This window comes from Taudactylus pleione, unplaced genomic scaffold (genome assembly GCF_031769625.1).
Source record: "Taudactylus pleione unplaced genomic scaffold, aTauple2 ptg000039l, whole genome shotgun sequence".
Taxonomy (NCBI): domain Eukaryota; kingdom Metazoa; phylum Chordata; class Amphibia; order Anura; family Myobatrachidae; genus Taudactylus; species Taudactylus pleione.
Window position 1 is genome coordinate 7,714,405 of NW_028284441.1, and position 25,037 is coordinate 7,739,441.

A 25,037-nucleotide genomic window follows, 5' to 3' on the forward strand; every position below is an offset into this window, starting at 1 on the left:
CAGCCGTCATGACGTGCATCCAGGGGAATGGTCTCTTCACCAAGAAGCATTTCAAGTCCTAGTGGACAAATGAGGCCACCCAGAGGTGGATCTCATGGCCTCCCGAAACAATCACAAATTACCAGTGTACGGTCCAGAACAAGAGATGCCGAGGCAACTTTGGTGGACGCTCAGTCAGTGAAGTGGACCTTCCAGTTTGCATACCTGTTTCCTCCAGTCTCCCTTCTTCCTCAAGTTCTTTGGAAGTTAAAACAAGACTGAGGCACTGTCCTGCCCAGGCGTCATTGGTACTCAGATCTTCTGAGTGTCTCCATCGACACTCTGTTCCTATTGCCTCAACATCCGGACCTGTTGTCTTAAGGTCCTTGCTTTTACCAGGACCTGGATCATCTGTCTTTGACGGCGTGGCTCTTGAGACAACCCTCATAAAGTCCAAAGTATTCTCTTGCTCTGTTGTCAACACGATACTTAGAGCGCGTAAGCCAGCTTCTGCTAGGATCTACCACAGAGTGTGGCATACATATTTTCAGTGGTATCATCCCAGAAATTACAACACTCTGGTGGATTTATAGTGTCCTGGACTTTTTTCAAGCTGGATTGGACCTCGGCCTCCGCCTGGCCTCGTTGAAAGTGTATGTCTCTGCTCTGTCAGTATGGTTTCAATAAAGACTTGCTCCGCTTCTGGATATCCACACCTTCCTCCAGGGTGTCCTCCGGATTCAACCTCCCTTTGTTCCCCCAGTGGCTCCTTGGGATTTGGCGGTAGTTCTTCGGACCCTCCACTTGAACCACTAGATTCGGTGGAACTCAAGTGGTTAACAGCTCAGACTCTTTTTTTTTTTTTTTTTTTTCTGGCGATTGCAGAAGTGTGTCAGAGTTAGGGGCACTCTTCTGTCGCTCCCCTTTTCTGATATTTCACGAAGACAGGGCCGTGCTTAGGACTCTCCCTGGGTTCCTTCCTAAAGTTGTTTCTAGTTTCCATATTAATGAGGAAATTATAGTCACGGCCTTTCAATCACCGGACCTCTCAACATGTGAGGCCTCTTTGGATGTGGTCTGCGCCGTCAGGATTTGTGTACCATACCAGTTCCCTCCGAAAATCGGACTCCTTATTTGTGCTCTATGGATTTCACAAGAAAGAATGGCCAGCCAATAAACATTGGCTAGATGGCTTCATATGACTATCTCAGAGGCCTACACGCAGGCAGGCCTTCCTGTTCCGGCTTCTGTTAATGCTCATTCCTGTGGAGTCTATTTACCCTGAAGAAGAAAATGAGTTATGGTAAGAACTTCTTTGTTAACTTTCTTCGAAGTCCACAGGGCACCCGCCCTGACACACCTGGCTTCATACAGGCTATGTTACTGGTCACCGGTTTTCCGTCTCATTCTTTGTGAGAATGTGATTCTTGAGTGTACCAGTCTTCCTTCTATCTTATCTTCCTTCGGCCTTTGGCTTATTACGAACAGGTGTCTCTGGCTTGGGGACTGGGTATAGAGAGAGTGGACCAAGAGCATCCTGTGAGCTTGAAGCTTTTAACTGCCTGGTGCCTAGATTCCAGATCCATCACCTACACCCCAAGGTCTCCCTGTGGACCCTATGGACTTCGAAGAAAGAGAGGTAACAAAGGTAAGTTCTTACCATAACACTCATTATTCCAATATTAATGTAAAATAAAATATATAGTGTGTAAAGTACATTATTAAATTGTAGATTTATCTTTATTGTTTGTGGTAACAATCACAACTTTCACACTTTTATTGACTTCAGTATATAGACCGCTCCTGGCCTGTAAATTGTCGTCTGTATAGTAATTCTATATAGTGTGTGCAGGTCTTTCTTAATTTGATTTGTGTAATTCTAAGTAATGGACCATTTTCTTTCACATACTGCAGAAGATGGTGGAATATTAGTTGGTGTTTACATCCTGAAAAGTAGACGTTCCTGAAAGTTTGGTCATGCATAAAATAATCTCTCCTCTTAGGTGTATTAGGTGCTCCTTCAGTTACTTTGTTGGGAGCTCAACCATATTACAATAATCATTTCAGAACATGGCTAGTTGCATCGTGGGAAGACCTTGCTGCCATGTTGTAGGTGGGATATGTTGTCAGAGTCCCTGGTGGTGTTCCCAGGCAAAGAAACATTCATGTGATGTACCTTCCCAGCTTCAAGTCTTAAATATGTCTCTTGTTTTGTAAAGAAATCAAATGTAACACTTAATGAACGTTTGCACCTTTAACCTGGGAATCTTGGAGATTTGTAGCAGCATGAGTTTATTATTACCAGACTTCAAAAATATTTTTGCCGATGTATTTCTGTTGCTTCTACTGAGCCTGGTTCAGAGATCGCCGCTAATGCCACTGAAACTGCAAATTTGTACGCAGTAGCTGTGCGAAAATATGCATATGTCGCAGATGCTGGTATTTATATATACGCTGGGCGGCTTTGCATATCCAAGCGACTGCGTACAAAGACGCAGCATCAGTCGCAGATCAGTCAATAATTGGCCTTCCGAGAAGCCCTATAGTGAGACAAGACCCAAGAGCTGTCATGACACGCCTGTGTTTGAGTTGCCCCCTCAATTTACCACCCTCAGAATGTTCCTGCCTGTCAATCACTTTGCAGATCCTCACTGCGCGCAGCAACGGTAAGGAAACTCGATACATGCTCAGTGTGACTTTAGGTGGGTACACACCTGACAGATATATCTGCAGATGGAGCGATTTGCAGATAGATCTGTAGATATGTTTCAGACTTCGTTCAGACATATCGTCTGTACACGCTGGCCGATGTGCAGCTGATATATTGGCCGATCAATTGATCGGCCACAATATCTGTCAGTGTGTACCCAGCCTTAGGTCGCATGCACAGGTCACCGATAAACGCTCAACTGTGTAGACAGGATTATGTCCATCTCTTAATCAGGCCCTCTGTACAGAGGTGCACTTACAAATACTCAGCAGCTGATTCTATCTGGGCAATGTGATAACAAATGTCTGTAAGAAGATCCCTGTCTGATTCACATGAAATGACTGCTTGAGAAATTGTCTGTAGCGTCTTCAAAGACTTGTGCAGCAGAACACTGAAGAGTTCCTCATTAAGTATTGTTTCTTAGCCGCCTTGGTACTTAGTGATACTCCATTATTACTGTTTCTAGAATATCTTGTGTTTTAGTAAATGTCCTCTACACCCCACCTGGTTTTTAGTTTCCATGCCGATCTCTTATTCTTGGCATTTTTTTCCATCTCTCCTCTTAAAATATATTTTATTTGCTTTCTTTTAATCCTGCTGATTCTTCAAAGACTAGAATTAAATATGATCATCTTTTGCGTTCCCACGTTTCTTTTACTCTCTGTAGCTCTTTTCCAGTGTCATGATCTCATTAAAAAAAGCGAGTTCAGCTTTATTACAGTATGTGGATTTTTATATGATGTTACATACCAAGTTGCTTTCATACTGCTTGCATTGACAGGTAGCCACACAAATACTTTACCCTCCCAATTTCCTCTGGGACCTCACACATTTGCATCTAATATCCTTTTATAGTATGACTGCGTTCTCCCATTTCAGTGATTGTGTAAAAGCTGGCTGAGGTCTTATCACAAAGTTTGAGTCTATCTTTGTGTACATTTGTTTATCAGACTCTCTGCTGTATTGGTTTAATTCAAAACCTTGAGTTAAGAGTATACTTTACAGAGACTACACCGTAACAACCTGAGAAGCTGAACTGCAGAGACAAAATGTGGTGGTGTATGTTATGTATACTTGGCCTGGGTTAGGTACGTGATCCCGGTGCTGATAATGCCGGCGGTCAGAATCCCAGCAGCGTAAGCCTGACGGAAATCCCAACGCATACAGGTAAGTATTCTAATCCTACCCCTAACCGACCCCTGCCGCGGCTTAACTCTAACCACCACCCCCTCCCCCACAGCCTAAACCTAACTGTCCTCTCCTGCAGCCTAACCCTCCCCTAATTCCTAACATTCACCATTGGGATCGCAGCCGTCAGAATTCTGGAGCCAGGATTATGAGTAAGTCTGAGGGCCTGGTTCAGAGTCGAACGCTCTGACCAGAGCGCTCGCTCTGAATCAGGGCCCTCCTCCATGAAAATGGAGAGGCCTCCTGGCCGCTCGCATAGCTGTGGGTGACCACCCACAGCATATGCGAGCGTCCATGATGATGGTCTTGACCATCGCGACCATCGGGCTTGCGACGGAGACCCTGCGGTAGGGTCTCGCTGCCGCAAGCCCTGGAGTGATTTTGGCTCTATCAGGGCCAAAATCACTCCCATGGGAACGCCTCCATCTGGCAGGCACGCCCACCAAAGGGGGCGTGCTGTCAATCAACATCGACAGCACGCCCCCTTTGGTGCGAGACCCAGAGCGATGGAGAACCCGTTGCTCGCCGGGTCTCGCGCATGCGCACGACGGAGCTCCCTCCGTCGTGCGAATGCGCAGTGGGGGAACATCGACCCGCTTGCGAGCATCCTGCGCTGAGAACCCCCTGAGTTCTGTCCGCCGGCATTGTCTTCGTCGGGATGGAGACTACATCCCCTTAGCCTGTAGCTGTTGCTATACTCCAAGACATTACACGTCTATTTTCTGACTGAAATATTCTTGCTTACAGAATATCTGTATTAATTGAAAATACACAATGGCAGGAAGCTTTTCAATTTGTGTTGTCACAGAAAAGTCCTTTGCTCTTGCAAGAGCTTGGTCAATGTTTTCCTGATCATCTTGTGTCAACTGAGTGTGTATTTTGTATGGTTACAGTAATTGGCAACCTAATAAAATTGATTGGGCTACCATTTGTGATGCTGGTGTTCTAAAACAAGCAGCCGGATTTATGGCTTTCGAAAATTTACCAAATCTACTTCTGTTTTCATCATCAGGATCTCACTTAACTATAAAAAGGATGTGTTGTCTTCCTAGTAACATTTGTTTCTCAGAACTGTGGACGTGCTTCCATATTTTAGTCGCTAATCGTACCATTTTGCTATGGGTGAAAAAATACTAATGGACTAAATGTTTTCTTATAATTAATTTAAAGACCAACAACCTTTCAATATTACATTATATGTTCTTTCAGCTGCTTTATGCTTCCTCTGTACTTTTGTATCGCATGCTCACAGGTCCTTAGACTTATGTCCCCCCTCTACTTTAGGCTTTAGAACAGGGGTGGGGAACCTTTTTTTCTGCCGAGGGCCATTTTGATATATATAATATTCATGGGCCTGGTGCAGGTCACGCCCCCTCCGTGTGATGTCACAGGGGCGGGGCCATAATTGCCGGTGATTACAGCAATGCCCGGACCATCTTGAAGATGCTCCATGAGCTGTAAGGGCAGCGGTGTGACCTTCTGAAGCATCCTAAGGACGCTCCTGGTGGCACTGCTGCATAGATTTTGGCTGCAGATTGCTATTCTAGGCACCCTGCTAGCCAAAAGAGGCTATCAGAAAAAAGATCAGAGGGCCAGAGCCCCAGCCCTGCTTTAGAACAAACCATGCAATAAGTCTTTTTCTAATCTCTAAAGAAGCAAAATGGCTACCAAATGTAAAGACCATAGTAGGGCAAGTCCACAGATATGGAAAGGTATAAATCCTCCTTTCTCTACCTGGGAAAGTGCCTGTCAATGAATGAATCCTCCTGAAGGTTGTACTGCACTGCCTGCCCGCCTTTTTAATGTACAGGAATGGTATTCCTTGTCCGAATCACTGTATTTACTATGTAATATTGTGTGCGCGTGTATTTGTTCCTTCATTGTGGAAAAACTAGTGGATCTTTTTATGAACACCCTTATCGTACAAATAATACTTTACATTAAAAAAAAAAGTGTTCTAAATAATATCCTACATCCACCCCTTCACTTTTGTTTTTATGTTTGAGACTGACATCTCTTTCCTGTTCTTCCCAACAGGAAAGAGAACAAATGTACCTTAGATTTTTTTTTTCAACAAATATAAATTGAAGGAGGGGTAAACATGACTTCAAACGACCACTCATGGCTGCCTGCTCTGTGCAGTCAAACCCTGATCAAACCCCTATAAAAAGGTCCTTATGTAAATGAGATGAATAGCAGAAATATTTATAGTCCTGCACAGAGCACTAATCGGAAGGGAACAATGTTGACCTTGGTGTTTCTTCAATCCCATCCCATATGGAGATGTGTTTATTTGCAAGAGGTAAAATTACAAGCATTATACTTTGAGAATTGTGATTTTCAATTCTCTACCAGCTTTTCACATTTGGACATTGCAATCTTCACCCAATCATTGCAATGTCTTTTATTTAGGTCAGGCTGGATAATGACTGTTGGTGAATAGCAATATTATAATATTTCCAGAGTCTCTTAGAGATTAAATTAAGGGTCTTTTTTTTTTTTTTTAATTGTTTTGAAGCTACTTTAATGTGGCCTTTGTTGTATGCTTTTTGCACTTTGTCCTGCTGGATTATATACTGTATATCTTTTGATGATGCACAGTGATGGGCTTGCTCCAAACATGGCACCTAGCATTTAGACCTAAGAACCATCTTCCTCTTGCTATGTTGGTCAACCACTTTCTTTCTGGAATACTTAGTAAGTTTTTAGCAACCATGCTATTCTTTTTGCTACCATCCCATAAAGCACAGGCTTTGTGAAATACCCCGGTTATTTTTATTGAATGGACCATTTCTCCCCATCTCTTCCATGGACGATTTGCCATAAGCCTTTACAAGTCTCCTTTTTGCGCAGCTGCCGATGGAATGGTGACAGCTCGATTTTTAGATCAACTCCTTTATTTAAGATGGCTTTCACAAAACTTCAGGGGAAATTATTTTTTTGAATTATTTTTATAACCTATATGGCCCTTCCTTACCCAGCCACTCACATGACTGATCTGTGATCCGCTTCTCCCTTGCTGCACACTAGTGATGGGAAATGTAGTTCATTTTGGTGATCAGTTCATTATGATCTAGTTCACTGAAAAGAATAGTTCAAATGATCAGTTCATGTAGTTCATTTAGGTCATTACATCACTGACTCTGAAACACTCCTGAGAGAAATGATTGGAAACCTAGAACTAGTCTATTACACAAACAGTAGGGATTTCAACTACTAGCTCATTAGCTGAGTTATAGTCTTGTTCAAATGATCAGCTATGTTTAATATGTATGATCTTTTAATATTTTAAAAAAGCAATATATAACAAACTACTAGTAGTAGTGACATGTTTATAACAATTAAATTAACATTGCAGAGCTAATTTTTTTTCTCCATAATATACAAGTGAGAGAGACCCAAATTGAGTATTATAACGTGTCACTTTTTTTCTTTTAAAATACAGTAATTACAAGGAAAAAAACTTTGCCTCATTTTTTAATTACACCCATTAATGTCACTTAATGCACACCAGAGCTACTATAGATTAACATTAGGGCGGGTGGGATTACAGCCTCCACATAAAAATAGGGGGATGGTCTCAATATGGGCAAGTTCCCTACTTGTCCTCTTTAGAATGTTTTATACATTACACCTATAACATTGAGATCAGTTCAGTAAAGATAAGAGGAAGATGAATCAAATCTTAGAGAGAGAGATAAAGTAAAGGTTATGCAAAGTATAGTCTATAAAACGACAGAAGCTGATAGGTTACATTTTATCTCTCTTGAAGGTTTGATACATCTCCCCCTATGTCTTGTAGAGTAAATAGAACACAGTATATAGCATTCAGCACTCTGCACTGTCTTAAGATGATTAGGAGTGTATCTTGTGAATTAATATACTGGGAGAATGAATCCTGACAATATACATCAGATCCATACAATGCAGACGTCTGATCACAGCAGTGCCACCTGTGGTCGTTTAGCAGTATTGACTCATAACTGTATGTGAGAGAGCTAATGGGGAATGTATCATGTGACTTTTGAACTACTCAATGAGTCATCATGACAATATATTTCAATCAGCTCCACATGAGTCACTGAGTCACTGACCTATTGTAACTAGTGAACTAGAATGCCTGTTCATGTTCAATGAGCTGCAGTCACACATAGTCTGAGCATAGCAGTGCCACCTGTGGTCGTTTAGCAGTACTGACTCATGCCTAATGGAGCTGCTGTACTCTCTCTGTCACTGTGTCTAACTCCTCCCACTTGTTTTAGATCCTGATGAACTGTTCTTTGCCAGAGCTGTGAACTGAGTGAACTAGTTCATTTTGAACTGATCATTCATGAACTACCCATCACTACTGCACACACCATTGCTATTTGTATGGCTCACCTTTATATACTCCCCCTGTCCAATCCTCCTCTTTTGAGATGTATTTCATGCATGATACAGAAAACATAGGTACTAATGGTACATGGGAATTTTCCTGATGTGATCCACACTACCAACTACCCTTATCTGCAGTGCTCCAAGTAACTTCTCCAGACGTAGGATGTTATGTCTGGAGAACACAGGCAAAGTGGTCCAGTGTTCTAGTAATACAAAACTAGCCAAGTTTTCTTTCTGAAGACTCGAGCTGGGTGCTTATTCATGAACCGGTAGTTTATGCCATCTTGGTTGCTTTCACTACTTAAAATGAAAGTGCTGGTTAAGAAGCATTCTCTAAGTAGGGAGGGTCATCATAGTTTATTTGTAAAGCACCACAAAATCTGCAGCTTTGAAACTCACTCATAAACCATAAAAATAGCCCTACGTGAAACCGAAAACGTACGGATAAGGTTGTGACAAACTGAGGTACGAAAGTGAGGCAAATGGTAAGGAAAGCCCTGCTCAGTAGGAGGTAGTTGGAGGCATCGTGGACATGGGACTAGAACTGGTAGAACATGTAGAGAGAATGGTAACAGCATTGGGCACGGTAGACTGAAGTGAATAGGTGGGTTTTGAATCCGTGCTTGAAGGTTTGAAGATTGGGGGAGTGACTGGTCATGCCTAGAAGCAAGTTCCATAAGTGGGAAACAGTATGGGACATACCTTGAAGTTATGAGTGAGATGAGGTTACCAGAGCGGAGGAGAGGCAGAGAGGGGAGTGTGTCGTGACAAAGTCAGATGCATGAGGTGGAGTAAGGGTCGGTGAGGGCTTTGATGAAGATGAGAAGCTTGAATTGAATTCTGGAGAAAATGGAGAGTCAGTGTAGCGCTTTTCTGAGTGGCAGGGTGGAGAGCAGACATTCGCTCTCACCATGGCCTTCAGGATAGTCTACAGTGGATAAATAGGTGAAGGGAAGGCCCCATAATACGAGATTGCAGTAGTCAAGGTGGGAGATAATGAGTTTGACAGGAGATGGAAGGGGAAGATGATGAGCTCCATTTTGGCTCCTATAAACCACAAACTAACATTACACATGGGTGTATGATGGATTGTTGATGCAACATGCCTTATTTCTTTGCATCCATGTGTCAAGCTCTCATTCCACGTACAGCATTCAGGAAAAAAGCAAACCTTTTCAAGTGCAGTAGTTTCTAAAGATGCAGAAACATTTATAGTGTATCAGACAGGCAGGTTTCATCAGTCCTTGGGCTTACATATCTTTATAAACAGAATATTTTAATATGTAAGGAGAGTGTCTGACATTTTTAGTCAGTGAAATGTCAGATGTTCACATCACTTTGTAGCATAACACAACTGTACATGTAAAGACTTTACTGTCTTAACATTTTAGTTTTTTTGTGCCTTGAGATAATATCACTGTTAATGTCATTTATTAAATGTTCACATTTTGATTTGATTTTCTAATGAGACCGTTTCCTCTAATCATATGTAGAAATGTAATTCTGCAGAGAACTAATATATTCTCCTCAATCTGAGTTTTAGAAATAGATGTAAAACTGCATGGCAAAATTGGGTGTGATTTCCTCGAACCCACGAGTAAGTGCGGCTGTATGCCGCACGGTGCCTCCGTTCTCTGAATTGTAGTGTTGATTTAATGTATTTTAAGTAGATTACCTATATGTAGTTTGTATAGTCATTGCCATCTCAGAATCTCTCAAATGGGCTTTTAACCCTTTATATTCCTCAGTCCCACACGGCTCACTAGAGTGCCATTCCTTGATGCTAACCTACCCATACTCCTTTATTTTATTTTTTTATCTGCTATAGTTCTTACATTAAAGGTTAATACTTTGCACTGCACATGTTATTCCAGCATAGCACATTATATCTGCTGTTAGTGTCGGGGGAATGCAGGGTCGCTGATCCCAGTAATTCCATCAAAGGACCAGTACTTCGGAGCAGTGCCAAACTGGAATTATTGGTTGGTGAGGCAGGAGTGGCTTACGTAAGTGGTTAGAATAGGTAAACTAAAAACTGTAGGGGTTGAATGCTTCTTACTGTGTTCACTATTTTCTGGAATGTTGTTAATAGAAATAATGTTATATATGTGCATGTCCAACACCTTCATGTGGTTGACACGTTGTTTTCCAGCCTAAACTCAGCATGGCAAAATGCAGGCGTAATGTTGAAAACTTCCTTGAGGCATGCAAGAAACTTGGCGTTCCACATGTGAGTGTTACACTTATTATTATTATTATTTATTATTGTTAAATCCAACACATGAAATGAACCATCTGCCACATACGGTTCTCCCCCTGTCTAACTCCAGCCAGCGCCGTGCTGGCCCCGTCTCCTTTGCGCATGATGTCGCGCCCAGAGGGCGGGACCAGCAAACACCCAGAAGTGCAGCTGTACCAGGAGCGTATAGAAGATACTCAGTGCAGCTGTATACACGGCACGGTGTCTGTAGCGTCCAAACAGCGCTACAGATGGCACTGCTGCAGTGTTACTGGCTGTGTGGTGCCGTTCCAGGCACCCTGCTAGCAAGAAGCAAGGGCCATGGGGCAGCGACGGTGCCGCCTACAGAACCTTCCGCTCTATGCAGCGGCTACGGTCGAACACCCCTATTAACGGCCCTGACTCCAGCTTGCAACCTAGGCCAAAACTGATGTTATAGAGAGGGTAATATTCTCAAGAGGGTGACTTGTTGGAATTCGTACAACGTGGTGTTATAAAGCATGAACAAACCTGCATTTCCTGCAAATTGACGCATAAAATAACATGGAGTAAATGTGTTGTAACCCCTATCACACAACAAGCAGTGGGCCTGATTCAGAGACTGATGCAGTTATTACCACCGCTGCGTCTTTATAACTGTGCTAAAAGCCGCAGGAGGCGTCTTGAGTTAAGACACCCACTGCCGGATTCTGTGATCCTCTGCTGCGTCCGAGGACAAATCGGATGAACTGCGTGACCATCTGACATATGAGTAACCTCTGGTTACTCAGGAAATCCGGTTAAATCACGCAACCGGGGCCAGTAAAGCTGTGTCCATGGATGCAGTCACTGACTTCGACACGCACAGAAAATGGGGTAGACAGCCCCCCTCCCCCGTTTTCTGGCACGTCGCCGCCTTCAAACTCCAGCAGTATGTCAGTCATTCGGCAGTTAGAGCACTGCGAGTGACATCCCAGCCCCAGATCTGCACAGTGCTGCTTCTGTGCGTGCATCAGAGATGTGCATAAACATCGGGGCTACATACGTGTCTGATGAAAGAATGCAGAATGTACCAGTGCTGATTATCTATTGGTTGTCTATGTAATGCTCACACATGCTTACATGAGCTTTCAGCCTGATCTTCCACAGCAGTTCGGAGCACATTGACCTCTTCTTGTTACTGTTCACCATTAATTTTCTATAGTATTGCATTTTTATTGTATGATTCTACAGTGTCTGTTTACTTTTTTCCCTGTATTAAGTGTCTGCATTTATTGCATGGTGCACTGCGGGTGTCACAGAAAGTTACAAACGTGCCTTTGTTTTGTCATCTAGGACCGGCTCTGTTTGCCGCATCACATCTTAGAAGAGAGGGGACTAGTGAAAGTTGGCGTCACAATACAGGCGCTATTAGAACTACCCTTTCTGAGAGCATCACAACTTTCTTCAGTTTAAACCACGGTGAAAGCCTACAGCAACCACGGACTTCTTTCCCTAAAGTCTTGTTAGCCCTAAAAGGGAACTGTGCACAGATACTGGTTTTTTTTTTTTTTTTTCCCCGCTAATTTTAGTGAATTTTCGTACTTTTTGTTTTTTTTCACCATCTGATTTTTAGATATTTAAAACTGTAAAATACCACTGACTTCATATGTATATTTGTTTTCTGCCTGTGCGTTTGTGAATATTACAGAATTCATAAATGCACGAAGCTGCCATTTTATTATTTTTATATGTTTAATTTGCCACTGTACATAATCCATGTTAGTGCTTGTAGTTTATTTTTACCGCTGACTTCATATGTATATTTGTTTTCTGCCTGTGCTTTGTTAATATTACAGAATTCATAAATGCACCATTTTAGAAAGATATATACAGCTGCCATTTTATTATTTTTAGATGTTTAATTTGCCATGTAATAGAATATCGGAACACTGTACATAATCCATGCTAGTGCTTGTAGTTTATTTTTAGCCAGTGAAATCAGTTTAATAATGATCAGTTTGAGGTCTTTGATTATTTATTGCACTTACGGTAATTTATATACTTTGGGCATCTTCAGTATTTGATTTTGTGTTTTTAGTGACTGCTACAAAAATGAAACTGATCTAATTTCTCTGGATTTTATATCTGTATATATTTGTAATTTTTTTAAGTATTATTTTTATAGTCTGAGTTGGTGCCAAAATACCTTTTTTCAGTTTTAGACTGTTTACATGTGAAGTGCCTGTGTAACTGACCTTTATAGAGACAAAATTTCTGCAAAGTGAATTGAGGCTTTGATGTCAGTTTTGTAATGTCAAGAAATTAACAGGGTTTCACCTATTTTGTAATTTACTTTGTATTATGTTACTTTTATTGTGGTTATGTTGCTTACTGAGCACTGGATTTCGGCTGTAAATAATTGAGTTTTTGGGGTTTTTACATAGATTATAATTTTGCTGGGGAAAACCAGCTACACTCAACACAAATGTAATCACTGGAAAAGAAATTGTTTTGCAATGGATAGCAAGAACCACTTTATGCACTCATTGATTCAGATGGTTAGTCTGCATGTGGTCAAAATGGGGCCTTTACCCTTCTATGACATCCATGAACCTGAAAGCGCTGGAATGCATCAGACAGTAGAAGTATTTAGAAGTTATAATTGACTTGTATGAATAACTTTTGTTTTTCAACAATTCAAATAAATTGACAAATGGCTGTACTATAGATGCATTTTAAAGCGGTGAACATTTCTGCTTGCCATATAAATGGCTTCAGAACGGGAGTGGAAGAAGCTACAATTTTAGCGATTGTGACTTCTCATTGGTCCGTTCGCTCACACCCCTCATTTCTCACCTAGTTTTCAAGCAAATGGCTGCACAGAGCAGGCCCACTTGGGAGGAGGTTGAGCTGCAATGCAGTAGTCAACTGCAGCCATTGTACTCATTGTTGGTGCCGAGTATCAGAATGCATGCTTGTGTATTACTTGGCTAGAACCTCTGTTTTTAGATTGCCATGTATGTTGTGGAATGGCTCTGGCTACATATTTGTACCAAGCTAAATATCTGCTAGGTAACTATTTTGGGTAATGGCAAGTTTTGTTTTTGTTTTTTAACCAGGGTGTTGATTTACTAAAGCTTCTAAAAATTTAAAGTGGTGGTGTTGGTCCTAGCAACCAGATTCTAGCTATCATTTCTCTTTTCCATCCTAGAAAAAGATAGATGGAAGCTGATTGGCTGCTAACGGCAACACCGCCACTTGTCTGTTTTAGAAGTTTTAAGCTGGGTACATATCGTAAGATATATCGTTCCGACATGGTTCAGAACAATGTATGCTGCACATTGTATAGTGTGTGTTTGCCTGATCCATCGTTGGTCATCATATCGTCCCATCTGCTGTGCTGCACGTCAGGTGGGACAGTGCAATGAACGACGTGATGCAGTTATATGCAGCATGTAACAATATATCATGCCATCATACACCAGATTGTTCAGTGTGTACGGTGCCCACAATGTATCGTTACATCACATCGCTGGGTTGCACCATCTTATAGTGTGTTGCCCAGCTTTAGTGAATCATAAGGATATCACTACCGACACTTTCATTCAGGATTAGGGAGATTGTGGTATCTGCTGATGATGATACATAGGCTGGGAAAGTCATATATAAGGATATCACTCCCGCCACTTTCTGTCAGGATTAGGGAGATTGTGGATTCTGCGGAATGTTGAGTAATGTTTCAAATTGTAAAAATGTCAGTTGTGCTGGTCTGAATCTAATTCACATAATAAGACAACAATTTTCTGATTAAAATAATTCCCGGCATGTAGATCTATTTTTTTTTGTTAGAAATATTTTTTATTTTTTTTGCTAGAAATGGCATTTGAAGTTACACATTGCTGAGAATTTATAGATTTACTAGTTGGCTGGTTGGAATGAAAATCTGGTGCACAAATGACAATCAGCCATTTGCTCCCAAACACCAGAAAACAGTTGTTCAGATAAGTTGGTTAAATTCATTTGAGTTAGACAAAACCGTTCATTCAGACAAATTGATTGTTTTCTGGCGCTTGGGAGCAAATGGTCAATTGTGTGGCCAGCTTTACCCAAACTGTCCACTGACCACAGCTCTTCCATCTTTTTCTCCCTTCCAATCAGTGGTTTTAATCAAACAAATACAAAGTACATGCCACTTTCCTCCCAATCCAGCTCTTCAGACACAATGTTTGTAATCCCTGTAATGAGAGCGTACATTACCCATAAATTCAGAAATGGAAATACAGCTCCTCGCCATCCTACATATCAATCATTCCAAAAGGCCTCTAACTTGCTCCAAAATGACATGTACTCCAAAACCGTCCCATATGCGATTTGGACCTCCCCATTTGCCACACAGACCTCCTCACATGCCTACCCCCTCACACGATTGCCCCTTACATGCCATTCAGCCTCACATGCCTGCCCCCAGCATGCCACTGAGACCTCCTTATATTCCCTACCCCCTGCATGCCGCCCAGACCTCCTTACAGTCCCTACTCTCACATGCCACTCTGATAACCGCACATGCCCTCCTTACATGTGGCTAACACATCCCCTGCTTGACTGTCTCAAAGCAGAAAATAAGTCTGATTGGGAGCAGCCGGCTGGTGGCCTGTTGCCTATCACTCATACAGTTCATGTTGTTAATATCTGCAACAACATATCCTAGAACAATGTATCTTTTGTAAATACTTTAACGGTATTGCTGCAAATTGGGCAAAGTGACTGACCAAGAAATAGCACACCGTTTGGACTGTTAAAACTTGTCATGGGGTATTACTAAAAGCAGAGAATAAAGAGCATTACTAATAGGACAGATTTTGTTAATATATATTAAGGTCGTCATTTTTGAGTCGCACAGCTGCATTTGGAATGCAGATATTTTGTTAACAGCACGCTAATGTGACTATACGCACGTCTTCTTGCATATGATTTGCACGCCCTCACCCCCACTGTCTTCCGTTTTCAAGCGCAACCATAAACCCTAGTTTCAGCACTTAAACCTGTTGTGTGCTGGGTGCATACAATAGGCGTCCACTCTGCATAGGCACAACTCCTTTGACTCATACACAACTCTGGCTGCACACCCACAACACTCCAAGACACTTCTTTTCCATGTACCTGACCAATTTGCACAGAAACACCCATTTCATATATGAAGAGAAATAGCTGAGATGCGTTTGACTCAGAATTGCCGGAGAAACTAACATGCGGCTCGTGCATTTTGCTCCATTTCGCTAGATGTGGAGAATCAGGCCTTTAATTTACTTCCGCTAACAAAACACACGATAATTGGCAAAAAGATGCAATCCTATTTGCAAACATGCACCTTAGCAGATTCCAGCTCCACTATAACTATTTCCCTGCTCTGCGGTGGCCCTGCAGGGCACAGTTTCAGGAACCCTGCAAGCTAAGTGAATGTGCCATCGGGCAGTGAAGATGCCGCCCCCTAGGCCCTGCTTGCTGGCATCACACACACACCCCCTGCTATTTATGGCCTTGCAAACAGATGGTGGAAGCAGCACAGTGCAGATAAATAATTCAAGGCTCCTGTCACATCAAGGTAGGTAGATAATGGTGTGAGACAGGCATTTATGTGTAATTCATTCATAAAAGCAGCTTCAGAAAATGATGTAGTTAAAATGTTTTTGACCTAGCAACTTCCTGTTTCAACCAGATTGTGTTTTAGACATAATGCTTATGGCAGTATCTCAGGTGCTGAGGTTAAGTGCTATCCACTCATAATTCTGTAGAAGAACCTACTATAATGCTAGCGGATCTGTAGAGTCCCATGTTTGGATAATCATAAACAAAACTTATGCCTGACCCCCTACCGCAGCTACCGCTCACAGTTATCCAGGTTCGTTAGGTTGCTACTTTTGTCACAAAGGAATTGGTGTAACATGTATAATGGTGCAGATTAAGTTTAACGAAACGTGGCAGGAGGAATAGCCATGGCCTCTGGTATCTGAACCTTTTTTACACAGACTTGCCACTAAGATGTACATAGACGTACAAGCACTGCAAGCCCCAGTGATTAGTGTACACTTACAATGTAGCTGTGTCTTTTTAGTAAAAACGATTGGCAAGGCTACGTCACAGTATCCGTGGTGCAGCAGCAGGGCCGGATTAAGGTTTGTGGGGGCCCAGGGCAACAAACTCGTGGGAGCCCTTTTCAATATAATTGTGTTAGAACAGATGTATATATATCTGGCCCTGTGCGGCAGGCTGCACTATTTGGCACGGTTAGAGCAAAGGTATATGATACATCTGTATAGACAATGGCACATAAATTTAAAATGTGCCTAATCACTGAGGCTGGAGAGAGAAGGTTCTTGTAGAAAAATCAAGCTGATCCACATACTGTATTTAACGCCTTATATCGGTATAGCGCATATTTGTTATGAACAATAATATTCATTGAGAAGGTTTTGGTATTTTGACGTGTAGTATAAAAGATCTACAGTATATAGATAGACAGTCAATAGGTTGACTGTTAAAAGCTCGACATTAAGTAAGGTTGACTGTGTCAAAAGGCCAACACATGAATGGTCGACACATATATAAATATTTTTTTAAACCCTAATCCTAACCTGCACCCTGGTGCCTAGCCTTAACCGTCCGTTTCCACAGCCTAACCCTCCGCCAAGTGGCTAGCCCTCATCCTAACCCTAAAAATCGTGAAATACAGTGTGTCGACCATTTCATCATGTCGACTTAAGTCCAAGTTAACCTAACTTTTAAGTGTCTATCTAGCTACAGTAAATCTTCCATCCGGATACCATTTTGACAGCTCATTGATACATTACTTATTAATTAATACATTGTTCTGTACTTCTATAAGGATATTACTAAAGCCATATTGAGAATTTCATTGCCAATGTTCACTATTTTCCTACTACCTCTTGACAAACCCATGCTACACAGTATTCAGTCAATCATTAGGTGAGTAATTATTACATTTAGTACTATTACTTCATTAGTAACTGGACCATTTGCATGTTAAAAAAATAAAAATAAGAAAAGCTATGGATTTACCTGTGTTTAGTAATGGACTAAGTGATCTATTGCTTTGTAGCACCTAAGGCAATATTTATGGTTCTATACAAGGTTAATTATTTAATCATCTTTTAATTTACTTAGTTTCTGTTTTTTCTTCTAGTTTCAATTTCTTCACCTAAGAAAACTGACACCGATAAACTTTATTATTAGTAGTCCCTACGGGATGTAGTTATCAGAATCCTGACACTGAAAGTCCGACACAGGACTTAAGATAGGCGTTGAAATACCGACGCCTATCTTAATCCCGACGTCGGAATCCAGAAGGACGGCAGCCCGAGCGAGGTAAGTCCGGGACACCCTTAGTGCTAGCCGCAGGGGGGCAGAGTGTTAGGTTTAGGCAGCCTAGCGGGGTTAGGTTTTGGGGGGGGGAGGTGAAGGGGGAAGAGTTAGTATACTTACCCGGTCCTGTCAGGTTACCAACCATCGGGACCCCTCTGACGGTATTTTGGCATTCCGACAGCTAGCATTACATACAGTTTCCGTCCCTACATTGTAAAGAAATATGCAGCTTTGGACAATGTAAAATAACTTGTGGTAACTACTTACCAGCTAACTCTGGTAAATGTGTAAAGGTGCCCATACACGGGCCGATTTTTTACATGATATGGCCAGTTACGACAGGTTGGACGGACCAATTGTGAAAATAGGTGTAGTTTGAGTCTTCTGCGACCCCCATGCACGTCCCCGCCATCCTCTAGTTGGATCGCAGATCAGATGGTTTTGCAGAGAGATCTACGATCTTTTGAGTACAATGTGATACACTTCTATGCATCTTATCCTATGATCGTAACTATCAATCGTAACCATTTGACCACATCTTATGAAAAATTTCAATGGAAGAATTTCAAGGGCAATCGTACAACTCATCTTACCAACTTTGAATCGCACCATGTGTGGGGGCTTTTCGAGATATTAAGCATACTCTGTCATCTCCGCATAATTAAATAGTGAAGGCTGTTTATCATGTAATTAACATACAGTATTACATTATGCAGTGCCAATCTATTATTATTTTGTACTGCAATGTGTAAAGCTCAATTTAACATGTTAGTGCTGTAATTTCTTGTTTCTTCTGCCTTAGCCAATAAGATTTTAACCAATATCCAATTTGCACCAGTGACTTGTTGCAATACTATACTCGATGTAATTTACAAAAAGTGAAATTACATTAATGTGAAGCTAAAGAATGCAAATGCAATACTACAGTATGGGCCTGTTCAAAGGTAATTCTCTTTTTGTGTGTGTGTTTCACACGTTAAATGTATGAACAGCACATAATAGAAAAACCGGTCGGCGGTGCCATTGTCACACTGCATTTACAACTTTAGAATGGGGAGAAACTTATTTTTAATGCAGAAACATTCACATTTAATAGGTAAAAATCGCTGGCATGAAAACCCAGTGTAAAAAAGTATCTGCGACACGTATACATTTTCATGCATATTATCTCCACTCCACTTATGGCCTGAAGTTGTCCCACACTTTGTGCTGTATGAATCTGTTACTCTGTGTCACATTTGTGTAAGATGCCACCTAAACTCTGCCAGTTTATAGAGATACATGCTTATCTGTGTAGAGGAGTGAAAGTGAGCCTAGTGTACATATTTGAGTAAGCCTAAACACAGTTATTTCAAGTTTATTTTTTGCCTCGGTAATACACTGCTTTTGATAAATACATTTACTTAGGGCAAACGCGCGCACAAACTCCTTTTCAAATCTCTCCATTCTCAGCATGTCGTGATGGCAGAGGGGGAAGAATTTACAGAACACAAAGCAGGCATAGCTTATAGGGGCGTTTCCAAACCCCTTCTACTCCGGGCAAACTTTACTAAGCGACGGGTTCTAAACCCCGGCAGTTTGGTGGCGGTTTTGCTATTCACAGATTTACTAAGGCCAAAAAAGCTGCAAAACCACCGTCAAAACTCATTTTAGAATAGAACAGGGCTGTTATTTAGAACCTGCTGTCAAACCACCGGGGTTTAGAACCTGCCGCTTAGTAAATTTTGCCCTACATCTTGTTAAAACAGCAATTCTGTTAACTAATAACATGAACCGCTGTTTGAGTGTAAACATAAAAAAATAAATATATATATTATTCAACATAAAATTTCATTTCGGTGTCTAAGTATGTAAAGGGAAACTGAATAAAAGAACAGAAAACAAAAATAGAAGGGAAGATTGTGACATTGGCAGTAAAACAAAATCATGAACTAAAATATTGTGGGGTTCATCTAGACGTGATCTCAGCAAACACAAATAAGGTGATGTCATTATGCTGTGTTATATTACTTGCATACATTAAGAACTGCATATCAAGCATATGATGCTTCTAGAGTAGCACACAGTCCTGTTTCATTGCAGACTCTGCCTGCATAAACCATTATTTGTTCTGTTATCTCATTTCTTTTTTCTGTTTCCTGAATTTGACTATGGGTCATTTGATTATTTCTGTATATGTAAATATTTGTAATACTGACAATGAGTTTGTAAGTAATTTTGAACTATGTTTTCTTTCTGAGAAAAAAAAAACTTTTTTTCGTGAATGCTTCCAAATTTTCTATGTTAATTGTTAACTGATATATTTTTTTTTTTCTTCCAAGTGTAAATACATTCATTTTTAATTGATTTTGCATGGATGACTTGATAAAAATAAGATTGTATATATTAATAAAATGCAAACCATTTAATTTATCAATGTTTTGATATGTATATTTTTTTTAATCGTTTAATGTCTAAATCCCTGTTTTCTTAGGAGTGCAGTGTAAATGTGTGCATTTCTAATGTTTGGTAATTCTCCAAATTTGTAATACTTTTACAGAGGAACAAAGGTTTTCAGTGAAATAATTGCTCCATTCTGTACTGAACTTCAACATTTTGTGCGTTCCACAGGCATAAGGTATTCATAAGAGTTCCCATTTAAATTAATTACATTAACTACATAGCAGAATTCCATCTCTACACTGTTTAATGACATGCCTTCGCTTTGGTAAACTGAGACCTTCCCTACACGCCCAGAAATAGCAGCAAACACTCACTGGCAATCTGTTGCCGGACTGCATGCGGGATTTCAGACCTATACTGCACATGTGCAGTACGGGTCAAGGCACATGCGCAGATTCCCAATAATCGGTAAGCTGCGTGATCCCTGTCGCAGTCCTCAGCTGAATATCCCCCTAAAATCACTGTGCAGACTAATCGGGAAGCTGCGTGATCCCTGCCACTGTGTCCGCAGCTGAATCTCTCCCCTAAAATCACTGTGCAGACGAACATTGAAGACCATGTCTAGCAGGGCTGCTATCGGAAATGCCGGAACTGGAGTCCTGTTCCCGGACAGAAGGGGCTGCCATCAATCTCCCCTCCTGTTTGTAATCTCCATATGCTAAGCTTTGCCAGGATCAAAGATTATGGATTGATCCTGCTGTCTGCCACAGTCTGAATGTATCGAGTGCTGAGCTGTTCATGAGCCTGCCAGGCACTCTGCGAAGACCCGCAGGACGGCTGCTGTAAGATGAGGTAGTGAGTGAAATGCTAATAATGCACACTGTTTAATGTCAGTTTATCATGCAAACAGAGGGCTGACTAACTCCGTATTTCATGTATGCAACTGTTGGAAAAGTGATATAACAGCACTTTAGAAGAGATGAAAGTGTGACTGGGTGTATAAAGCCTGCCCCTCAGTCCCAGAACCTGTGTAATTTAAGTTTCCCGGTTTTATGGGATTGTGTGACAGTGTGTGGTCCTGACTAAATTCAAACCTAGGCAAAAACCTAATCCTGGTCAAACTACACCACCATGCCAAATTTGGCGGAGATAGGTACAAGCCGTGCGTAAAGGACAGACACACACTTTCTCGCTTATTCTATAAATGTTACTTGCTGTGTGTGTGTGTATATGTATGTATATACATACAGTGGGTAAAATAAGTATTGAACACATCAACATTTTTCTCAGTAAATATATTTTTAATGGGGCTATTGTAATAAATTTTCACCAATTGTCCGCAACAACCCATGTAATCCACACATGCAAAGACATCAAGCCATAGATGTCCATAAATTAAGCTCTGTGAAATGAGACGGAAAAAGCACTGAAAACATGAAGAAAGGGAGGTGGAAAAAGGCATGGAAAGCCAAGACACCAGCTGAAATCTATCTGTAATTAGAAAGCAATCCTGCCCCTTGTCAGTGCAAATTTATATAAACTGGTTCAGTCCCAACTGATATCCTATAAAAAGAAGGGGTCTCATTATCAAGCTGTCACATAAGAAACATCTCATGTTTAGTAAAAGCAAAGAGCTCTCTCATGACCTTTGCAACCTTATTGTTGCAAAACATACTGATTGCATTGGTTATAGAAGGATTTCTAAACTTCTGAATGTTCCAGTGAGCACTGTTAGGGCCATAATCTGGAAGTGGAAAGAACATAATTTCACCATAAACCGGCCATAACCAGGTGTTTCTTGCAAGATTTCTGACAGAGATGTAAAAAGAATTATCAGAAGAGTTGTCCAAGAGCCAATGACCACTTGTGGAGAACTTCAGAAAGACCTGGAATTAGCAGGTACAATGGTGTCAAAGAAAACAAACAATAAGTAATGCACTCAACCGCCATGGCCTGTATGCACCCTCACCACGTAAGATTCCATTGCTGAAGAAAAAAAGCATGTTGAGGCTAGTTTAAAGTTTGCTGCACAACATTTGGACAAGCCTGTGAAATACTGGGAGAATATAGTCTGGTCAGATGAGACCAAAATTGAACTCTCTGGATGCCATAATACACACCATGTTTGGAGGAGAAATGGCACTGCACATCACCCCAAAAAACACCATACCAACAGTGAAGTTTGGAGGTGAGAACATCATGGTGTGGGGCTGTTTTTCAGCATATGGTACTGGCATACTTCATATGATTGAAGGAAGGATGAATGGAAAAATGTACCGAGACATTCTTGATAAAAATCTGCTGCCATCTACCAGGATGCTGAAGAAGAAAGTAGGGACATTTCAGCAAGACAATGATCTCAAACACACAGCCAAGGACACTCTCAATTGGTTTCAGAGAGAGAAAATAACGCTGCTAGAATGGCCCAGCCAATCACCTGATTCCAAATGAAAATCTATGGAAAGAACTAAAGATCAGAGTTCATAGAAGAGGCCCACAGAACCTTCAAGATTTGAAGATTGTGTGGAAGAATGGGCCAAGATCACACAAGAGCAATGCATGCGACTAGCTTCTCCATAAAGGAGGAGTCTTGAAGCTCTCATTACCAACAAAGGCTTTTGTACGCAGTATTAAATACATTTCATTAAGTGGGTTCAATACTTTTTCCCTGTCATTTCACATTATTACAAACAACTTAATTTATGGACATCTATGGTTTGATTTTTTTGCATGTGTGGATTGCATGGGTTGTTGCTGACATTTGGTGAAAATTTCATTACAATAGCCCCATTACAACTATATTTACTGAAAAAAATGTTGAGGTGTTTAATACTTATTTTACCTGCTGTATATAAAATATACATACATACATGCATACACACACAGACCAGGCATAACATTAAAATCACCTGCCAAATATTGTGTAGATCCCCCTCATGACTCCAAAACAGCAGTAATCCATCTAGGCATGGACTCCACAAGACCTCTGAAATGATCCTTTCATATCTGGCACCAAGCCGTTGCCAGCAGATCCTTTTAAATCGAAGTTGCACGGTGGAGCCTCTATGGCTCAGACTTATTTTTCCAGCACATCCCATAGATGCTAGATTGGATGGAGATCTTGGGAATTTGGAGGCCAATCAACACCTTGGGGTAAATTTACTAAGATGGGAGTTCTATTTAAGAAGTGATGTTGCCCATAGCAACCAATCAGATTCCAGGTATTATCTTATAGACGGTGCTAGATAAATAAAAAGTGGAATCTGATTGGTTGCTATGGGCAACATCACTTCTTAAATAGAACTCCCATCTTAGGAAATGTACCCTCTTGTATTATGTTCCTCAAACCATTCAACAGTTTTCACAGTGTGGCAGGGTGCATTATACTGCTGAACAAGCCACTGTCATCAGGGAACACCATTGCCATGAAGGGGTGTATTTGGTCTGCAACAATGTTTAGGTAGGAGATGCATATCAAAGTAAAATCCACATGATTGGCAGGACCCAAGGTTTCCCAGCAGGACATTGTCCAGAGGATCACACTGCCTCTGCCAGCTTGCTTTCTCATAGTGCATCTTGGTGCCATCTCTTCCCCAGGTAAATGACGCACATGCACCCGGCTATCTGCATGATGTGAAACTAACTGTGATTAATCAGACCATGTTACCTTCAATGGTCCAGTTCTGATACTTACATGTCAATTGTAGGAGCTTTCAGCGGTGGACAGGGGTCAGCATGTACACTCGCCCTGTGGCTACTCAGTCCTATGGCCACTCGCCCTGTGGCTACTCAGTCCCATACGCAGCATGAGGCAATGCACTGTGTTCTGACACCTTTCTATCATAGCCAGCATTCACGCTTACTGCAATTTGTGCTACTGTGGCACTTCTGTGTGGTAGGACTAGCATGGCTAGTCTCTCCCCACGCACATCAATGAGCCTTTGGCACTCATTGGCCTGTCGCCAGTTCATCAATTGTCCTTACTTGGACCATTTTTAGTAGGTACAAACCACTGCATACCGTGAACACAGCACAAGGCCTGTTATTCCTGCTGATGAAACCAGAAGATGTCTAACTTGGGATAAAGTGTCAAGATTTAGGACCAAGGATTTCAACACCTGTTACCTGCTTGTTACTAAACTGTACTAATGCCTCTGAACCATTTACAAGTGCTATCATTTTGAAGTCCAGGACAACCACCCATTATTGTAGCCCACTTGCTTGAGTTGTGCCATCTACTAACCTTTGCCAGCGGCACATCAAAGGCAGACCCGTTGACAGAAACTGGACCAGAGCTGGTTTGGCTGTGCATTGAGCGCAGTGTTCCACAGCCCTACAGCGGCGGTGTGTATTTACCAACCAGCCAGCACTCACTGTTTCATTGATTGTGACTAATGAGCTTAGTACTGTGTATAAATATACTAGCGACCCTCCCCAGCTTCGCACGGGAGCAATTTTATTTTGCCACAGCCCCCCGCACCTCATAACAACCTATGCCATGTCGCCACAGTCCCCTGTATCTCACAAGTCTCCTCAGTCCTGCAACCTACATTTCACTATAGCATCCTATGTCTCAACACAGGCCCCTGCTTCTCACTCCTGCCACTGTTTCTTACCAGAGACTCCCTGCACTTACCAGTGTCCCTATAAAACCCCCTGCAGCTGGCTGGGGCCCGGCCACTGGCTGGGAAGAGTAATAGGATCATGGATGAGAGATTTGTATTACAGCTACCGTAAGCATTATCAGCAGCATAGGCCCAGGGCTGGGGCACCTGTACATACTTCCACAGCCTGCATGTGCACCCCTCCCCAACTGCCAAA

At 41.6% G+C, this 25,037-nt stretch overlaps 1 protein-coding gene across 2 annotated transcripts in view; it reads left to right on the forward strand.

The window, feature by feature from the left end:
• The window catches only part of LRCH2 (leucine rich repeats and calponin homology domain containing 2), a 181,624-nt gene extending 163,733 nt beyond the window's left edge, over nucleotides 1–17,891 (forward strand). For both annotated transcript variants that reach the window (XM_088453038.1, XM_088453043.1), the window contains 2 exons: nucleotides 10,407–10,484; nucleotides 11,808–17,891. In XM_088453038.1, coding sequence (XP_088309164.1) covers nucleotides 10,407–10,484; nucleotides 11,808–11,927 — 198 coding nt within the window. In that variant the 3' untranslated portion in view covers nucleotides 11,928–17,891. The remainder of the gene's footprint in view (nucleotides 1–10,406; nucleotides 10,485–11,807) is intronic.
• The last annotated feature ends 7,146 nt before the right edge of the window (nucleotides 17,892–25,037 follow it).